The following is an 18,564-nucleotide window of genomic DNA, read 5'->3' as shown; positions in this document are numbered from 1 at the left end:
CACAAAAGACGCTAAAGACGAAGGTACGATGCTCTCCGGAGCTAAGAGCCGCTCCCGGGCTTCTTTCGGCAGAAGCCGCGCCAAGAGAGCACTGTGAGCGGTACAATCGTCTTTGCGCGAAGAAGCCGCTTCTTCGGCTCCGGGAGCCGGAGAGAGCGGCAGCATCGGAAAGGTGAAGAAGGAAGCTGTACAACACTGGGATTGTGTGCGCAGCTTGCCAACTGATAGAAAACAGTACCTTACACTTTCCTGACGTTTCCAATCCCACGAATGTTCGATAAGAAGCTGTTTTGGACAGCTTTTCATTTCTTCATGCCAAACACTTGGCAGACCTCCGTGCAACGTCCAGAACACGATGGGAGATGTTTTCTGTGCTCCCGCAGGTTTTCCTTGCCAGACAGAGTGGAAAAGCTTTCTGCTAGGATGTAGACCACAAAAGACGCTAAAGACGAAGGTACGATGCTCTCCGGAGCTAAGAGCCGCTCCCGGGCTTCTTTCGGCAGAAGCCGCGCTAAGAGAGCACTGTGAGCGGTACAATCGTCTGTGCGCGAAGAAGCCGCTTCTTCGGCTCCGGGAGCCGGAGAGAGCGGCAGCATCGGAAAGGTGAAGAAGGAAGCTGTACAACACTGGGATTGTGTGCGCAGCTTGCCAACTGATAGAAAACAGTACCTTACCACTTTCCTGACGTTTCCAATCACATGAATATTCGATTGGAAGCTGTTTTGGACAACTTTTCTTTCCTTCTTGTCAAACACTTGGCAGACGTCCGTGCAACGTCCAGAACACGATGGGAGATGTTTTCTGTGCTCCCGCAGGTTTTCCTTGCCAGACAGAGTGGAAAAGCTTTCTGCTAGGATGTAGACCACAAAAGACGCTAAAGACGAAGGTACGATGCTCTCCGGAGCTAAGAGCCGCTCCCGGGCTTCTTTCGGCAGAAGCGGCGCTAAGCGAGCACTGTGAGCGGTACAATCGTCTTTGCGCGAAGAAGCCGCTTCTTCGGCTCCGGGAGCCGGAGAGAGCGGCAGCATCGGAAAGGTGAAGAAGGAAGCTGTACAACACTGGGATTGTGTGCGCAGCTTGCCAACTGATAGAAAACAGTACCTTACCACATTCCTGACGTTTCCAATCACATGAATCTTCGATTGGAAGCTGTTTTGGACAACTTTTCTTTCCTTCTTGTCAAACACTTGGCAGACGTCCGTGCAACGTCCAGAACACGATGGGAGATGTTTTCTGTGCTCCCGCAGGTTTTCCTTGCCAGACAGAGTGGAAAAGCTTTCTGCTAGGATGTAGACCACAAAAGACGCTAAAGACGAAGGTACGATGCTCTCCGGAGCTAAGAGCCGCTGCCGGGCTTCTTTCGGCAGAAGCGGCGCTAAGAGAGCACTGTGAACGGTACAATCGTCTGTGCGCGAAGAAGCCGCTTCTTCGGCTCCGGGAGCCGGAGAGAGCGGCAGCATCGGAAAGGTGAAGAAGGAAGCTGTACAACACTGGGATTGTGTGCGCAGCTTGCCAACTGATAGAAAACAGTACCTTACACTTTCCTGACGTTTGCAATCATACGAATGTTCGATAAGAAGCTGTTTTGGACAGCTTTTCATTTCTTCATGCCAAACACTTGGCAGACCTCCGTGCAACGTCCAGAAGACGATGGGAGATGTTTTCTGTGCTCCCGCAGGTTTTCCTTGCCAGACAGAGTGGAAAAGCTTTCTGCTAGGATGTAGACCACAAAAGACGCTAAAGACGAAGGTACGATGCTCTCCGGAGCTAAGAGCCGCTCCCGGGCTTCTTTCGGCAGAAGCGGCGCTAAGCGAGCACTGTGAGCGGTACAATCGTCTTTGCGCGAAGAAGCCGCTTCTTCGGCTCCGGGAGCCGGAGAGAGCGGCAGCATCGGAAAGGTGAAGAGGAAGCTGTACAACACTGGGATTGTGTGCGCAGCTTGCCAACTGATAGAAAACAGTACCTTACCACATTCCTGACGTTTCCAATCACATGAATTTTCGATTGGAAGCTGTTTTGGACAACTTTTCTTTCCTTCTTGTCAAACACTTGGCAGACATCCGTGCAACGTCCAGAACACGATGGGAGATGTTTTCTGTGCTCCCGCAGGTTTTCCTTGCCAGACAGAGTGGAAAAGCTTTCTGCTAGGATGTAGACCACAAAAGACGCTAAAGACGAAGGTACGATGCTCTCCGGAGCTAAGAGCCGCTCCCGGGCTTCTTTCGGCAGAAGCGGCGCTAAGAGAGCACTGTGAACGGTACAATCGTCTGTGCGCGAAGAAGCCGCTTCTTCGGCTCCGGGAGCCGGAGAGAGCGGCAGCATCGGAAAGGTGAAGAAGGAAGCTGTACAACACTGGGATTGTGTGCGCAGCTTGCCAACTGATAGAAAACAGTACCTTACACTTTCCTGACGTTTCCAATCACACGAATGTTCGATAAGAAGCTGTTTTGGACAGCTTTTCATTTCTTCATGCCAAACACTTGGCACACCTCCGTGCAACGTCCAGAACACGATGGGAGATGTTTTCTGTGCTCCCGCAGGTTTTCCTTGCCAGACAGAGTGGAAAAGCTTTCTGCTAGGATGTAGACCACAAAAGACGCTAAAGACGAAGGTACGATGCTCTCCGGAGCTAAGAGCCGCTCCCGGGCTTCTTTCGGCAGAAGCGGCGCTAAGAGAGCACTGTGAACGGTACAATCGTCTGTGCGCGAAGAAGCCGCTTCTTCGGCTCCGGGAGCCGGAGAGAGCGGCAGCATCGGAAAGGTGAAGAAGGAAGCTGTACAACACTGGGATTGTGTGCGCAGCTTGCCAACTGATAGAAAACAGTACCTTACACTTTCCTGACGTTTCCAATCACATGAATATTCGATAAGAAGCTGTTTTGGACAACTTTTCTTTCCTTCATGCCAAACACTTGGCAGACCTCCGTGCAACGTCCAGAACACGATGGGAGATGTTTTCTGTGCTCCCGCAGGTTTTCCTTGCCAGACAGAGTGGAAAAGCTTTCTGCTAGGATGTAGACCACAAAAGACGCTAAAGACGAAGGTACGATGCTCTCCGGAGCTAAGAGCCGCTGCCGGGCTTCTTTCGGCAGAAGCGGCGCTAAGAGAGCACTGTGAGCGGTACAATCGTCTTTGCGCGAAGAAGCCGCTTCTTCGGCTCCGGGAGCCGGAGAGAGCGGCAGCATCGGAAAGGTGAAGAAGGAAGCTGTACAACACTGGGATTGTGTGCGCAGCTTGCCAACTGATAGAAAACAGTACCTTACACTTTCCTGACGTTTCCAATCACATGAATATTCGATTGGAAGCTGTTTTGGACAACTTTTCTTTCCTTCTTGTCAAACACTTGGCAGACCTCCGTGCAACGTCCAGAACACGATGGGAGATGTTTTCTGTGCTCCCGCAGGTTTTCCTTGCCAGACAGAGTGGAAAAGCTTTCTGCTAGGATGTAGACCACAAAAGACGCTAAAGACGAAGGTACGATGCTCTCCGGAGCTAAGAGCCGCTCCCGGGCTTCTTTCGGCAGAAGCGGCGCTAAGCGAGCACAGTGAGCGGTAAAATCGTCTGTGCGCGAAGAAGCCGCTTCTTCGGCTCCGGGAGCCGGAGAGAGCGGCAGCATCGGAAAGGTGAAGAAGGAGCTGTACAACACTGGGATTGTGTGCGCAGCTTGCCAACTGATAGAAAACAGTACCTTACCACATTCCTGACGTTTCCAATCACATGAATCTTCGATTGGAAGCTGTTTTGGACAACTTTTCTTTCCTTCTTGTCAAACACTTGGCAGACATCCGTGCAACGTCCAGAACACGATGGGAGATGTTTTCTGTGCTCCCGCAGGTTTTCCTTGCCAGACAGAGTGGAAAAGCTTTCTGCTAGGATGTAGACCACAAAAGACGCTAAAGACGAAGGTACGATGCTCTCCGGAGCTAAGAGCCGCTCCCGGGCTTCTTTCGGCAGAAGCGGCGCTAAGAGAGCACTGTGAACGGTACAATCGTCTGTGCGCGAAGAAGCCGCTTCTTCGGCTCCGGGAGCCGGAGAGAGCGGCAGCATCGGAAAGGTGAAGAAGGAAGCTGTACAACACTGGGATTGTGTGCGCAGCTTGCCAACTGATAGAAAACAGTACCTTACACTTTCCTGACGTTTGCAATCACACGAATGTTCGATAAGAAGCTGTTTTGGACAGCTTTTCATTTCTTCATGCCAAACACTTGGCAGACCTCCGTGCAACGTCCAGAACACGATGGGAGATGTTTTCTGTGCTCCCGCAGGTTTTCCTTGCCAGACAGAGTGGAAAAGCTTTCTGCTAGGATGTAGACCACAAAAGACGCTAAAGACGAAGGTACGATGCTCTCCGGAGCTAAGAGCCGCTCCCGGGCTTCTTTCGGCAGAAGCGGCGCTAAGAGAGCACTGTGAGTGGTACAATCGTCTGTGCGCGAAGAAGCCGCTTCTTCGGCTCCGGGAGCCGGAGAGAGTGGCAGCATCGGAAAGGTGAAGAAGGAAGCTGTACAACACTGGGATTGTGTGCGCAGCTTGCCAACTGATAGAAAACAGTACCTTACACTTTCCTGACGTTTCCAATCACATGAATATTCGATAAGAAGCTGTTTTGGACAACTTTTCTTTCCTTCATGCCAAACACTTGGCAGACCTCCGTGCAACGTCCAGAACACGATGGGAGATGTTTTCTGTGCTCCCGCAGGTTTTCCTTGCCAGACAGAGTGGAAAAGCTTTCTGCTAGGATGTAGACCACAAAAGACGCTAAAGACGAAGGTACGATGCTCTCCGGAGCTAAGAGCCGCTGCCGGGCTTCTTTCGGCAGAAGCGGCGCTAAGAGAGCACTGTGAACGGTACAATCGTCTTTGCGCGAAGAAGCCGCTTCTTCGGCTCCGGGAGCCGGAGAGAGCGGCAGCATCGGAAAGGTGAAGAAGGAAGCTGTACAACACTGGGATTGTGTGCGCAGCTTGCCAACTGATAGAAAACAGTACCTTACACTTTCCTGACGTTTCCAATCACATGAATATTCGATTGGAAGCTGTTTTGGACAACTTTTCTTTCCTTCTTGTCAAACACTTGGCAGACCTCCGTGCAACGTCCAGAACACGATGGGAGATGTTTTCTGTGCTCCCGCAGGTTTTCCTTGCCAGACAGAGTGGAAAAGCTTTCTGCTAGGATGTAGACCACAAAAGACGCTAAAGACGAAGGTACGATGCTCTCCGGAGCTAAGAGCCGCTCCCGGGCTTCTTTCGGCAGAAGCGGCGCTAAGAGAGCACTGTGAGCGGTAAAATCGTCTTTGCGCGAAGAAGCCGCTTCTTCGGCTCCGGGAGCCGGAGAGAGCGGCAGCATCGGAAAGGTGAAGAAGGAGCTGTACAACACTGGGATTGTGTGCGCAGCTTGCCAACTGATAGAAAACAGTACCTTACCACATTCCTGACGTTTCCAATCACATGAATATTCGATTGGAAGCTGTTTTGGACAACTTTTCTTTCCTTCTTGTCAAGCACTTGGCAGACCTCCGTGCAACGTCCAGAACACGATGGGAGATGTTTTCTGTGCTCCCGCAGGTTTTCCTTGCCAGACAGAGTGGAAAAGCTTTCTGCTAGGATGTAGACCACAAAAGACGCTAAAGACGAAGGTACGATGCTCTCCGGAGCTAAGAGCCGCTCCCGGGCTTCTTTCAGCAGAAGCGGCGCTAAGAGAGCACTGTGAACGGTACAATCGTCTGTGCGCGAAGAAGCCGCTTCTTCGGCTCCGGGAGCCGGAGAGAGCGGCAGCATCGGAAAGGTGAAGAAGGAAGCTGTACAACACTGGGATTGTGTGCGCAGCTTGCCAACTGATAGAAAACAGTACCTTACACTTTCCTGACGTTTCCAATCACATGAATATTCGATAAGAAGCTGTTTTGGACAACTTTTCTTTCCTTCATGCCAAACACTTGGCAGACCTCCGTGCAACGTCCAGAACACGATGGGAGATGTTTTCTGTGCTCCCGCAGGTTTTCCTTGCCAGACAGAGTGGAAAAGCTTTCTGCTAGGATGTAGACCACAAAAGACGCTAAAGACGAAGGTATGATGCTCTCCGGAGCTAAGAGCCGCTCCCGGGCTTCTTTCGGCAGAAGCGGCGCTAAGAGAGCACTGTGAGCGGTACAATCGTCTTTGCGCGAAGAAGCCGCTTCTTCGGCTCCGGGAGCCGGAGAGAGCGGCAGCATCGGAAAGGTGAAGAAGGAAGCTGTACAACACTGGGATTGTGTGCGCAGCTTGCCAACTGATAGAAAACAGTACCTTACACTTTCCTGACGTTTCCAATCACATGAATATTCGATTGGAAGCTGTTTTGGACAACTTTTCTTTCCTTCTTGTCAAACACTTGGCAGACCTCCGTGCAACGTCCAGAACACGATGGGAGATGTTTTCTGTGCTCCCGCAGGTTTTCCTTGCCAGACAGAGTGGAAAAGCTTTCTGCTAGGATGTAGACCACAAAAGACGCTAAAGACGAAGGTACGATGCTCTCCGGAGCTAAGAGCCGCTCCCGGGCTTCTTTCGGCAGAAGCGGCGCTAAGAGAGCACTGTGAGCGGTACAATCGTCTGTGCGCGAAGAAGCCGCTTCTTCGGCTCCGGGAGCCGGAGAGAGCGGCAGCATCGGAAAGGTGAAGAAGGAGCTGTACAACACTGGGATTGTGTGCGCAGCTTGCCAACTGATAGAAAACAGTACCTTACCACATTCCTGACGTTTCCAATCACATGAATATTCGATTGGAAGCTGTTTTGGACAACTTTTCTTTCCTTCTTGTCAAACACTTGGCAGACCTCCGTGCAACGTCCAGAACACGATGGGAGATGTTTTCTGTGCTCCCGCAGGTTTTCCTTGCCAGACAGAGTGGAAAAGCTTTCTGCTAGGATGTAGACCACAAAAGACTCTAAAGACGAAGGTACGATGCTCTCCGGAGCTAAGAGCCGCTCCCGGGCTTCTTTCGGCAGAAGCCGCGTTAAGGAGAGCACTGTGAGCGGTACAATCGTCTTTGCGCGAAGAAGCCGCTTCTTCGGCTCCGGGAGCCGGAGAGAGCGGCAGCATCGGAAAGGTGAAGAAGGAAGCTGTACAACACTGGGATTGTGTGCGCAGCTTGCCAACTGATAGAAAACAGTACCTTACACTTTCCTGACGTTTCCAATCACACGAATGTTCGATAAGAAGCTGTTTTGGACAGCTTTTCATTTCTTCATGCCAAACACTTGGCAGACCTCCGTGCAACGTCCAGAACACGATGGGAGATGTTTTCTGTGCTCCCGCAGGTTTTCCTTGCCAGACAGAGTGGAAAAGCTTTCTGCTAGGATGTAGACCACAAAAGACGCTAAAGACGAAGGTACGATGCTCTCCGGAGCTAAGAGCCGCTCCCGGGCTTCTTTCGGCAGAAGCGGCGCTAAGAGAGCACTGTGAGCGGTACAATCGTCTTTGCGCGAAGAAGCCGCTTCTTCGGCTCCGGGAGCCGGAGAGAGCGGCAGCATCGGAAAGGTGAAGAAGGAAGCTGTACAACACTGGGATTGTGTGCGCAGCTTGCCAACTGATAGAAAACAGTACCTTACACTTTCCTGACGTTTCCAATCACATGAATATTCGATTGGAAGCTGTTTTGGACAACTTTTCTTTCCTTCTTGTCAAACACTTGGCAGACCTCCGTGCAACGTCCAGAACACGATGGGAGATGTTTTCTGTGCTCCCGCAGGTTTTCCTTGCCAGACAGAGTGGAAAAGCTTTCTGCTAGGATGTAGACCACAAAAGACGCTAAAGACGAAGGTACGATGCTCTCCGGAGCTAAGAGCCGCTCCCGGGCTTCTTTCGGCAGAAGCGGCGCTAAGAGAGCACTGTGAGCGGTAAAATCGTCTTTGCGCGAAGAAGCCGCTTCTTCGGCTCCGGGAGCCGGAGAGAGCGGCAGCATCGGAAAGGTGAAGAAGGAGCTGTACAACACTGGGATTGTGTGCGCAGCTTGCCAACTGATAGAAAACAGTACCTTACCACATTCCTGACGTTTCCAATCACATGAATATTCGATTGGAAGCTGTTTTGGACAACTTTTCTTTCCTTCTTGTCAAGCACTTGGCAGACCTCCGTGCAACGTCCAGAACACGATGGGAGATGTTTTCTGTGCTCCCGCAGGTTTTCCTTGCCAGACAGAGTGGAAAAGCTTTCTGCTAGGATGTAGACCACAAAAGACTCTAAAGACGAAGGTACGATGCTCTCCGGAGCTAAGAGCCGCTCCCGGGCTTCTTTCGGCAGAAGCCGCGTTAAGGAGAGCACTGTGAGCGGTACAATCGTCTTTGCGCGAAGAAGCCGCTTCTTCGGCTCCGGGAGCCGGAGAGAGCGGCAGCATCGGAAAGGTGAAGAAGGAAGCTGTACAACACTGGGATTGTGTGCGCAGCTTGCCAACTGATAGAAAACAGTACCTTACACTTTCCTGACGTTTCCAATCACACGAATGTTCGATTGGAAGCTGTTTTGGACAGCTTTTCATTTCTTCATGCCAAACACTTGGCTGACCTCCGTGCAACGTCCAGAACACGATGGGAGATGTTTTCTGTGCTCCCGCAGGTTTTCCTTGCCAGACAGAGTGGAAAAGCTTTCTGCTAGGATGTAGACCACAAAAGACGCTAAAGACGAAGGTACGATGCTCTCCGGAGCTAAGAGCCGCTCCCGGGCTTCTTTCGGCAGAAGCGGCGCTAAGAGAGCACTGTGAGCGGTAAAATCGTCTGTGCGCGAAGAAGCCGCTTCTTCGGCTCCGGGAGCCGGAGAGAGCGGCAGCATCGGAAAGGTGAAGAAGGAGCTGTACAACACTGGGATTGTGTGCGCAGCTTGCCAACTGATAGAAAACAGTACCTTACCACATTCCTGACGTTTCCAATCACATGAATATTCGATTGGAAGCTGTTTTGGACAACTTTTCTTTCCTTCTTGTCAAACACTTGGCAGACCTCCCTGCAACGTCCAGAACACGATGGGAGATGTTTTCTGTGCTCCCGCAGGTTTTCCTTGCCAGACAGAGTGGAAAAGCTTTCTGCTAGGATGTAGACCACAAAAGACGCTAAAGACGAAGGTACGATGCTCTCCGGAGCTAAGAGCCGCTCCCGGGCTTCTTTCGGCAGAAGCGGCGCTAAGAGAGCACTGTGAACGGTACAATCGTCTGTGCGCGAAGAAGCCGCTTCTTCGGCTCCGGGAGCCGGAGAGAGTGGCAGCATCGGAAAGGTGAAGAAGGAAGCTGTACAACACTGGGATTGTGTGCGCAGCTTGCCAACTGATAGAAAACAGTACCTTACACTTTCCTGACGTTTCCAATCACATGAATATTCGATAAGAAGCTGTTTTGGACAACTTTTCTTTCCTTCATGCCAAACACTTGGCAGACCTCCGTGCAACGTCCAGAACACGATGGGAGATGTTTTCTGTGGTCCCGCAGGTTTTCCTTGCCAGACGGAGTGGAAAAGCTTTCTGCTAGGATGTAGACCACAAAAGACGCTAAAGACGAAGGTATGATGCTCTCCGGAGCTAAGAGCCGCTCCCGGGCTTCTTTCGGCAGAAGCGGCGCTAAGAGAGCACTGTGAGCGGTACAATCGTCTTTGCGCGAAGAAGCCGCTTCTTCGGCTCCGGGAGCCGGAGAGAGCGGCAGCATCGGAAAGGTGAAGAAGGAAGCTGTACAACACTGGGATTGTGTGCGCAGCTTGCCAACTGATAGAAAACAGTACCTTACCACATTCCTGACGTTTCCAATCACATGAATATTCGATTGGAAGCTGTTTTGGACAACTTTTCTTTCCTTCTTGTCAAACACTTGATGCCGAATTTTGCCCCAAAAGGCGAGAATAACTGCTTAAGAGACTCAGCCTAAGTCAGATAAGCAGGAGGTATTTTATTACGACGCGTCGGAGAAATCACGAAGTGGATTTCTAAATTATGCACCGCAAAAGCGGGTTTTTATACAATTTTAAACAAGGATTACATCATTTATTACATGCATATTCATAGGCAGGCGGAGTCTTCTGGGAATTCTTGGTCTTCCTCAGTTAAATTTTAAGCTTTTCCTAATTTGGTCTTCTTCCTGTTATCCTTGGCATGTTTTTCCATGACTTAGCTGAAGTAACTGTTATACTTGGCTTGATCCTAACGGGTTGGCAGGTCACTTTAACTTATTGGCTTCCACTTCTTCTTCTTCAAATATTCTAATTCCAAAGTTTCTTCTGTGAGTGTATTTTAGATTACCTATCCAAATATTGTGAGTGTATTTTTACATTGCCTTACCTAAGTATCTGATCAAAGATCTTCCTGAAAGTGTATTTTAGGTTATTTATTAACTGCTGCAATTCCCTTAATATATTTTTGAGTGTCTTTAATTCTTTTATTTTTCAGAAGCTATTAACCATTATAATAAATGGCTTCATTTCCCCCCTTTTCTTATTACTTACGAATTCTTTCGTCAAATTCTAACCCTGTAGGGCGCTGATATGCTCGTACCATAGCCCAGATCATTTGGGTTCTTCTCATTATAATTCTCAGTCTCCACCACATGCAAATATTTGTAAGAGTTAATAGTAACAGAACTATGATTATTATTAGCGTTGGGTGCACCAGATAGTTAAAGACTTGTGTAGCTGTTGGGGAGTATCCTACAAAGATATCCCACCAATGATGCTGGCCTACTTGTTCTACTTTAGTCAGGACATTCTGTATTTTTTCTGAATTATGTTCTACCTGCCATACCATTCGTTTGGTTGTTTGATTTACCTTTTGTATTAATTCCCTTACTTTAGGATGTGTGAGCATTGCTTTAAGGACTTCGACGTCCATCCCTATTTGTAATTTCGGTAACTCTTGATATAGGTCAAAATCTGCATTAATTAGCTGTTGAGTAGTTATTGGGACAGTATAATGAAAGTCACAACCTACTATCTTGGTGAAGTTGCATACACAAAAGTTAGTATTGTTAGTCTTTTCTTGGCAATTATCTATGGTGACGTTATCGCAAGCTGTCCTCACACAAGCGCACCCATTCCCTATATAATAAACTTGTGATCGTGTTCTATTATGCGGAAGCATTTCAAAGGTACATACACTATTTTCAGCATCTAAACATAGATCTTCCGCTTCTACTACAGCGTTTTCACAGACATAGCCTAATTGTCCTCTAGGAATACATGCTTCTGTGCTAACCGATTGCCACCTATTTTTGGTATTATCATAACTAGCCCAGACATTATGGTCTATGGGCTTGACAATAACATCTTGATGTATTGTCCCTAGAGTGAGGATAGGAAAGATAGCTCTTTCCTCTGCTGCACTAATGGTGAGGACATAGGCTTCAATGTGTTCTTGTTGAGGCTCATAAGTGAAATTTACTAATTGCCACCAGGCTTGGTGGTCCTTCTCAAATTGTGTAGTATGATTGTCCTTTAGTATTGTTTCTCTTATCTCTTGAGGTAATATACCTGACGTTCCTTCTCTCATTATTCCTGCCGCTACTGATTGTACCCATTGTTGTGTCTGAGGGCACTGGATAGCTAGTGCAATTTCTCTGCTAAGTTCCCCTGTATAGTTAGTGAACTTCAAAAAATCCTCTTCAGTATGGTTTGCTACCATGGTTAGTAATTTTACTACAAGTGATTATGTTTCTGCTAATGTGAGCATGGATGAACTGAGGGGCATTTTTAGCTTTCCTAAGTTCGACGTGACGGTACTTAATTTATTCACTAATACTTCTTGATCTATCGTGTTTAATATACCAAATCCAGTGCCAATCCATCCACCTAGATCTCTTTATGCTCTTCTATGATGAGACCTTGTTGCTAGCCATGCATTCCATCCCTTAAGGCTTTGCTGTATCAATGGTTGGCAACCCTTTTGCAAATACGTAATATCGGTGTGAAGGTTAAGCATTCTTATCAAACTGTTTCCCCACCGTAATTACATAATCATAAATATACTGATTACCGATTTGGTCTATAGCGTCCCCATTTACAACTTGCATAGCATAAGGTCTACCATACAAAATTTCAAATGGGCTTAACTTTTCTTTTGATCTTGGTTTGACTCTCAGCCTAAGCAGAGCAATAGGCAAAGCCTGATACCACTGCAAATTAGTCTCCTGGCATATTTTGGCAATTTGCTGTTTGATGAGATGATTCATCTTTTCCACTTGCCCACTGGCCTGTGGACGATAAGGTGTGTGTAGTTGCCATTTGATTTGTAATGCTTTGCTTATTGCTCTCACCACTTTTGCACAGAAGTGTGTACCTCTATCCGAAGAAATGCTCTTTGGTACCCCAAACCGTGGAATAATTTCATTCAACAGTACTTTAGTCACTTCTCTTTCCTTATTTGTCCTACAAGGGAATGCTTCAGGCCACCCAGAAAATGTATCAGTTAGTACCAACAAATACCGAAACCCCCCTTTTCTTGGGAGTTCAGAAAAATCAATTTGCCATACTTCACCTGGGAATTTACCTCGATTTATGGCTCCTTGATGTACTTTGGTTCCTGTGTTCGGGTTATTTTTCAGACACCGCTCGCACTGGGATGTGACGTGCTTTACAGTAGTAAATAATTTCGGTCCTGCTATCCTGGCTCGCAAATGTTGATAAAGCGGATCTAGACCCCAATGGGCCTTTTCATGCTCCGCCTTCACAATCTGCCACATTATGTTCCCTGGTATTATCAACTGTCCTGTTTCTAATTGTCCCCATCCACTGTCTAACAGTTTACCTTTATTCTTTTGAATCCATCTATGATCTGATTCTTGGTATTCTGGCTGGATATTGGTATCCAGCTCTCCTGGTATTAGGGCCACTATTTCCACTTCTCTTTTCCTTGTGGCAGCCAATTTAGCTTCTGTATCTGCCTTCCTGTTCCCTATTTCTGGAATAGTGTTACCTTTCAGATGTCCTTTACAATGCATTATGGCCACTTGTGCTGGGAGTTGGACCGCCTCTAGCAATCGCAGAATCTCTTCTGCATGTTTGACTGTTTTTCCTTGTGTAGTCAATAGTCCTCTTTCTTTCCAGATGGCCCCATGAGCATGTACAACAGAGAAGGCATATTTAGAGTCTGTCCATATATTAATTTGCATGTTTTCTGCCAATTCCAGGGCTCGGGTCAGAGCTATCAGCTCTGCCTTTTGGGCTGAGGTCCCTGCAGGCAAGGGGTTTGACTCAATTACCCTTTCTGTAGTGGTGACTGCATAGCCAGCCATTCTTACTCCTTGCTTCACGAAGCTGCTGCCATCTGAGAACCAGTTGTCCGCACCTTCGAGCGGCTCTTCTTTGAGATCTGGGCAACTGGAGTAGACGGCTTCAATTGTTTCCAGGCAGTCGTGTTCGATGGGTTCTGCTGGGGCTCTCCCTTCTAGAAATGAAGCTGGGTTCACAATGTTAGTTACCTGAATGGTTACGTCATCTGATTCAGCCAAGATGGCCTGGTATTTTAGGAATCTGGAAGGCGACAACCAATGGTTGCCTTTCTGTTCCAGCACAGCCATCACAGTGTGAGATACTAACACAGTCATCTTCTGGCCCAGTGTGAGCTTTCTGGCCTCTTCTATGTTGATTATCACTGCAGCCACTGCCCTCAGACAGCCTGGCCATCCTTTACTTACTTCATCCAATCGCTTGGAGAAGTAGGCCACAGCTCTCTTGTGTGTTCCCAACTTCTGTGCCAGGACTCCTAGGGCCATCCCTTGTCGTTCATGGGAGAACAGCCAGAATGGTTTTGATACATCTGGGAGACCTAAAGCCGGTGCTCTCATTAGCTCCAGCTTCAACTTCTTGAAGGCCCCTTCTGCCTCGGGAGTCCAAACTAGAACATCCTTAGTTTCTTTCAACAAATCGTACAGTGGTTTAGCGAGTATCCCGTACTGGTAGATCCATAGCCGACACCAACCTGTCATCCCCAGAAAGGCGCGCAGATCTCTCACTGTCTCTGGTTTAGGCATTTGACAGATGGCCTCTTTCCTAGCTGCTCCCAGGGATCGTTGTCCTCTGGAGACTTCGTATCCCAGGTACACCACTTCTTTTTGCACCAGCTGTGCTTTCTGTTGAGAGACTCGGTATCCACTTAAACCCAGGAAATTTAACAAGGAAATAGTCCATTCAATGCATTCTTCCTCTGTCACTGTTGCTATTAGGAGGTCATCTACGTATTGCAGAAGGGTGCCATCTCCCAGCGGCCTTTCCCACTGTTCTAATTCTTTGGCTAACTGATTCCCAAAAATCGTAGGGGAGTTCGCCCATCCTTGGGGCAATACCGTCCAGGTAAGTTGGGTCTTTCTTCCTTTATCTACAGATTCCCATTCAAAGGCAAAAATCTTTTGACTCTCGGGAGCTAAGGGAAGGCAGAAGAATGCATCTTTCAAGTCTAATACAGTGAACCAGGCCAAATTATCCTTGAGTCTAGTTAAAAGCGTGTATGGATTAGCAACTAAAGGATGTAATATCTTGGTTATTTCGTTTACTGCTCTCAAGTCCTGAACTAGTCTATAAGCTCCATTAGGTTTCTTTACTGGCAAGATTGGTGTATTAAAATCCGATTCACATTCTACCAATAACCCCAGTTCCAGAAACCTTTTGATTATGGGCTCAATCCCCTTCCTGTCTTCTATTCTCAAAGGGTATTGTTTTCTTACCACCGGTCTTGCCCCGTCTTTAAGTTCAACAACAATCGGTGCTGCTTGTTTTGATTTTCCAGGTATATCAGTAGCCCATACTAATGGGTATGCCTCGCTCAGGACTCGCTCAAAATTGTGATTCTCAGGTTTAGGTTTCACACAACTGATTGTTAGGCTTAGGGCTGTAATCAGTTGTTCTTCTTTTACTTGAAATTCAAATCTGTCCTTTTTGAACTTTATTATGGCTCCCAAGTTCTCTAGTAAGTCTCTCCCTAGTAGAGGTTTTGGCGAATTTGGCAAATACAGAAACTGGTGTATTCCCATTTGTTTCCCAATTTTGTATTTGATAGGTTTCAAAAAGTAAGCCTTTTCTGGTTGGCCTGTTGCTCCCACAACTTGTACAAATTCATCACTTTTAGGTACCAATTCTTGATTTAAAACCGAAAAGGTTGCTCCCGTATCAATCAAAAAGTCCAATTCCTTTTTACCTTCCCCTAGCTCCATTTTAACCAGTGGGTCTGCTAGGGTATGGCCCACCGGTCCCCCTTATTCACTTTCTTGCTGTGTGGTGGTAGTGGTGGCCATTAGCCTTCTTTTTAACTGGGGGCATTCCTGTTTCCAGTGTCCCGTCTGTAGGCAGTATGCACATTGATCTGGCCCTACTCTAGCTGGGTGGGGTTGGAACCTCCCTCCCCCTCTCACCGGGTAGCCTCTACCCCTACCCCTGGTTCCAGGTTCCGAGTAACCTGTCTTCTAAGCTGCCACTGCCACAGCCACTACTCGGGCTATCCTCCTGTCCTCCCTTTTCTTCTCCTCAACTTCTCTATTATTATATACCTTCCATGCCTCATTCAGCAAGGCCTCCAGGTTTTTATTTTCTGGATGTTCAAGCTTTTGCAATTTCTTTCTGATGTCTGGGTTACTCTGTCCCATCATTAATCCTAACAGGTGTTGTTTCCCTTCTTCCGTTGCCGGGTCCAGGGGTGTGTATTGTCTCATGGCTGCCCTAAGTCTATCCAAAAACTCTGACGGGGTCTCATCCTTTCCCTGCCTAATGTCATATAACATCGACCAATTGATAGCCTTAGGGATCGCATTACGCAAGCCCATCGCTATCAGCTTTCTGTACTGCACCAATCGTCGATAGTGCTCTTCGTTGCCCGGATCCCATTCTGGTTTACTGCTGGGGAAATTATCTTCTAGTCTCCCTGATAATACTTGAGCATGTCGTTTTCCTGTTTCCAATACGAGTTCCCTTTCTGTATCTGTCAATTCTGACAACATCACCTCTATATTTTCCCAATCAATATCTAAATTCTTTGCCATTAATTCAAACCTCTTCGCTACTCCCTCTGGATTCCTCCTGAAGTTCCTTGCCTCATCCCTCCAATTGTTCAGATCACTTGTGGAGAACGGTACCTTTACCCTGGTCCTTTCTCCTACCATTGGCATAAGTTGTCGGAGAGGAGCTATTGTATGGTTCCGTTCCTCTTCTTGCTTTGCTTCCCTCCGTGCCACAGATCTGGTATAATACGAATGACTAGTCCCTTCCCCAGGATTTTCCTGTGCCTCAAATGTCTTCCCTATTCTTTCTCTTCTCTTTTCTCTTTCCCTTTCCCTGTTCTTCATCTTCACCTTCTATTTCTGTTAACTCTTTTCCTACTACCCCCCTGGCATGGTTTACACAGTCCAGCCGCGCCTCGCTCTGCATCTGTCGCCTTTCTTCCCGCATCTGCCGGCGCCTATCCTGTTCCGGGCTACTGTCCTCATCTTCTGTTCCCCTTCCATCTCTCTTATCCTCTATCTGAATTATTATATTCAGCTTCTGTGAGTTGTTCTCTGCCTCCCTTTCGCATGTCTCAGTGTCATTCTTCTCACTATACCTTAGCTTAGAGACGTTGCCTCCTAGTGAGTTATCCCCAGTCCTCGGTGTGCTGGTTTCTATTCTACAGGTACCTGATTTCCCAAAACCTCCATTTCTGGGTGTACTACCATCCCCATATGGACTTAGTTCGGGGAGGCTGCGTGTCTCCCCTCGACTCTCTGTTCCATGTGGGCTGCCTTCTTCCCTCTCAACTTCTAATCTGGGTGGGTTGTCAGCATCCCTGTAGCTTCCCGACCCCTGTGGACTATCTGGTCCCTGCGGGCTGCTTTCCCTCTTGTCCATCCCCGATTTTAATGGACTATCCTCCTCCCAAGTGTTATCTAGTTTCTGAGGACTGTGCCCAAACTTAAGATTTCCACCATCATTCCAGCTCCTTTAAGGGGCTAGGATCCCCTTGTTCCTCCTTTGGCCTGGGAAGAGGCCCTTCCCGTCCTGGGGCGAATGGATGGTATTCCCACAGGCTTATTTCGCTCTCCTTTCCACTATCCCTTCTTGTCAATTTAAGACATTGTTGCCCAATGCTACATGCATCACAGCACCGTTCTTTAGGCTTTGAACCTTTCTTATCTTTTTCCAGGGCTAGCACTAGGGGGTCCTGAGGTGCTACATTTACCCCGCACTCTTTTTGCCACTCCGGTTTATTTCTTAGGGTAAAGAACATGTCAGCATACATCACTTCGTCCCATTTGTTAAGTCGGCGAAGGAAAAGCATCAATTGCAAAATAGTATTATAATTAGTTGTTCCCTCCGGCGGCCATTTCTCATTGTCATCTAACTTGTACAACGGCCACCACTGCGTACAATATTTAAGGAGTGTCTTTTTACTTATGTTTCCCCCCGGGATCCCTCCCAAGTCCTTCCAGTGTTTTAGGATACATCCTAAGGGGGTTTTCATATTTACGTCCTTACTCTGTTGACTTCCCATAGTTATTCCCTGTGTTGGTTTAACACTTCACACACAATTTTCAGTCGCTTTTGTCCTGGTTTGCAGCGATGCTGCGTCTCATTCACTCTCAACCATACACGCGCACCTTTATAAAGGAATTCCTACCTTATGGTCTATATCAGAACAGACTGTTACCAGGTTTGGTCACGCGAGGTCACCTACAGACCGTGAGACACCGGTTTGCCAGATTCGTGCAATCGCAACCGTAGACAGTGTAACAATTGCAGGGGGTCACAATTTTCTTCCGGATATCTATCAACTTATTCTCTTCTAAAATTATAGAGAGAGCAGCAAGATGTTTTCCGTAAGATTTTGCAACAAACACATAGAACAGACACGAAAGATCACCGGCTGACAGACCTCTTCAGATAGCAGTTTCAGTTCTTAACCCTTAATTCACAGTATTACAACATCAAACACAATGTTAAAACAGTTTCCCATACAAACCAAAAATACCAAGATAAACAAATACTTCTTTCAGCAGGACTTTATCCTTTTCTTTACAAAAACAATGCCGGGAATCTAACCCTGGCAACCCAATGCTAGCAACCCAATGCTAGCAACCCAATGCTAGCAACCCAATGCTAGCAACCCAATGCTGGGGTTTTAACCCAGCTGGGATTCGTTACCGGGGCGTCCCCCAGCTTTCCCTTCGGGCGGTCACGTCTGACCCCCGTTTCCCTACCAATAAAACCAATAAACAATTAAAATACCTCTTAATTGAAGCAGGAGATGCAGGGAACCCTCCGTCCACCAAGGCGCCGGTCCAGGGGGGTCTCTTCTGACAAAAAAATTCGTCAGGGGCGCCCAGAGGATCCCGACCCCGGACCCGGCCCGGGAGGACCTCAAGGCCCGGATCTCCTGTCTGGTCCCATCTGGGTCGCCAGAAAATGATGCCGAATTTTGCCCCAAAAGGCGAGAATAACTGCTTAAGAGACTCAGCCTAAGTCAGATAAGCAGGAGGTATTTTATTACGACGCGTCGGAGAAATCACGAAGTGGATTTCTAAATTATGCACCGCAAAAGCGGGTTTTTATACAATTTTAAACAAGGATTACATCATTTATTACATGCATATTCATAGGCAGGCGGAGTCTTCTGG

General features: G+C 47.8%; 1 protein-coding gene across 1 annotated transcript; it reads right to left on the bottom strand.

Annotated features, from left to right (window-relative positions):
• Positions 1-11,901: 11,901 nt before the first annotated feature.
• On the bottom strand, positions 11,902-18,331 carry LOC131561371 (protein NYNRIN-like). The gene is made up of 3 exons (XM_058810652.1): positions 18,176-18,331; positions 17,568-17,732; positions 11,902-14,348 (listed from the first exon to the last, which is right to left on the bottom strand). The coding sequence occupies exon 3, from the start codon at positions 13,957-13,959 to the stop codon at positions 11,902-11,904; it is 2,058 nt and encodes a 685-aa protein (XP_058666635.1). The 5' UTR covers positions 13,960-14,348; positions 17,568-17,732; positions 18,176-18,331.
• Between the last annotated feature and the right edge of the window lie 233 nt (positions 18,332-18,564).

This window comes from Ammospiza caudacuta, chromosome 9, assembly GCF_027887145.1.
Source record: "Ammospiza caudacuta isolate bAmmCau1 chromosome 9, bAmmCau1.pri, whole genome shotgun sequence".
NCBI classification, from domain to species: Eukaryota; Metazoa; Chordata; class Aves; order Passeriformes; family Passerellidae; genus Ammospiza; species Ammospiza caudacuta.
The sequence above is the reverse complement of the archived record's forward strand: the minus strand, read 5'-3'. Positions and strand labels throughout refer to the sequence as shown.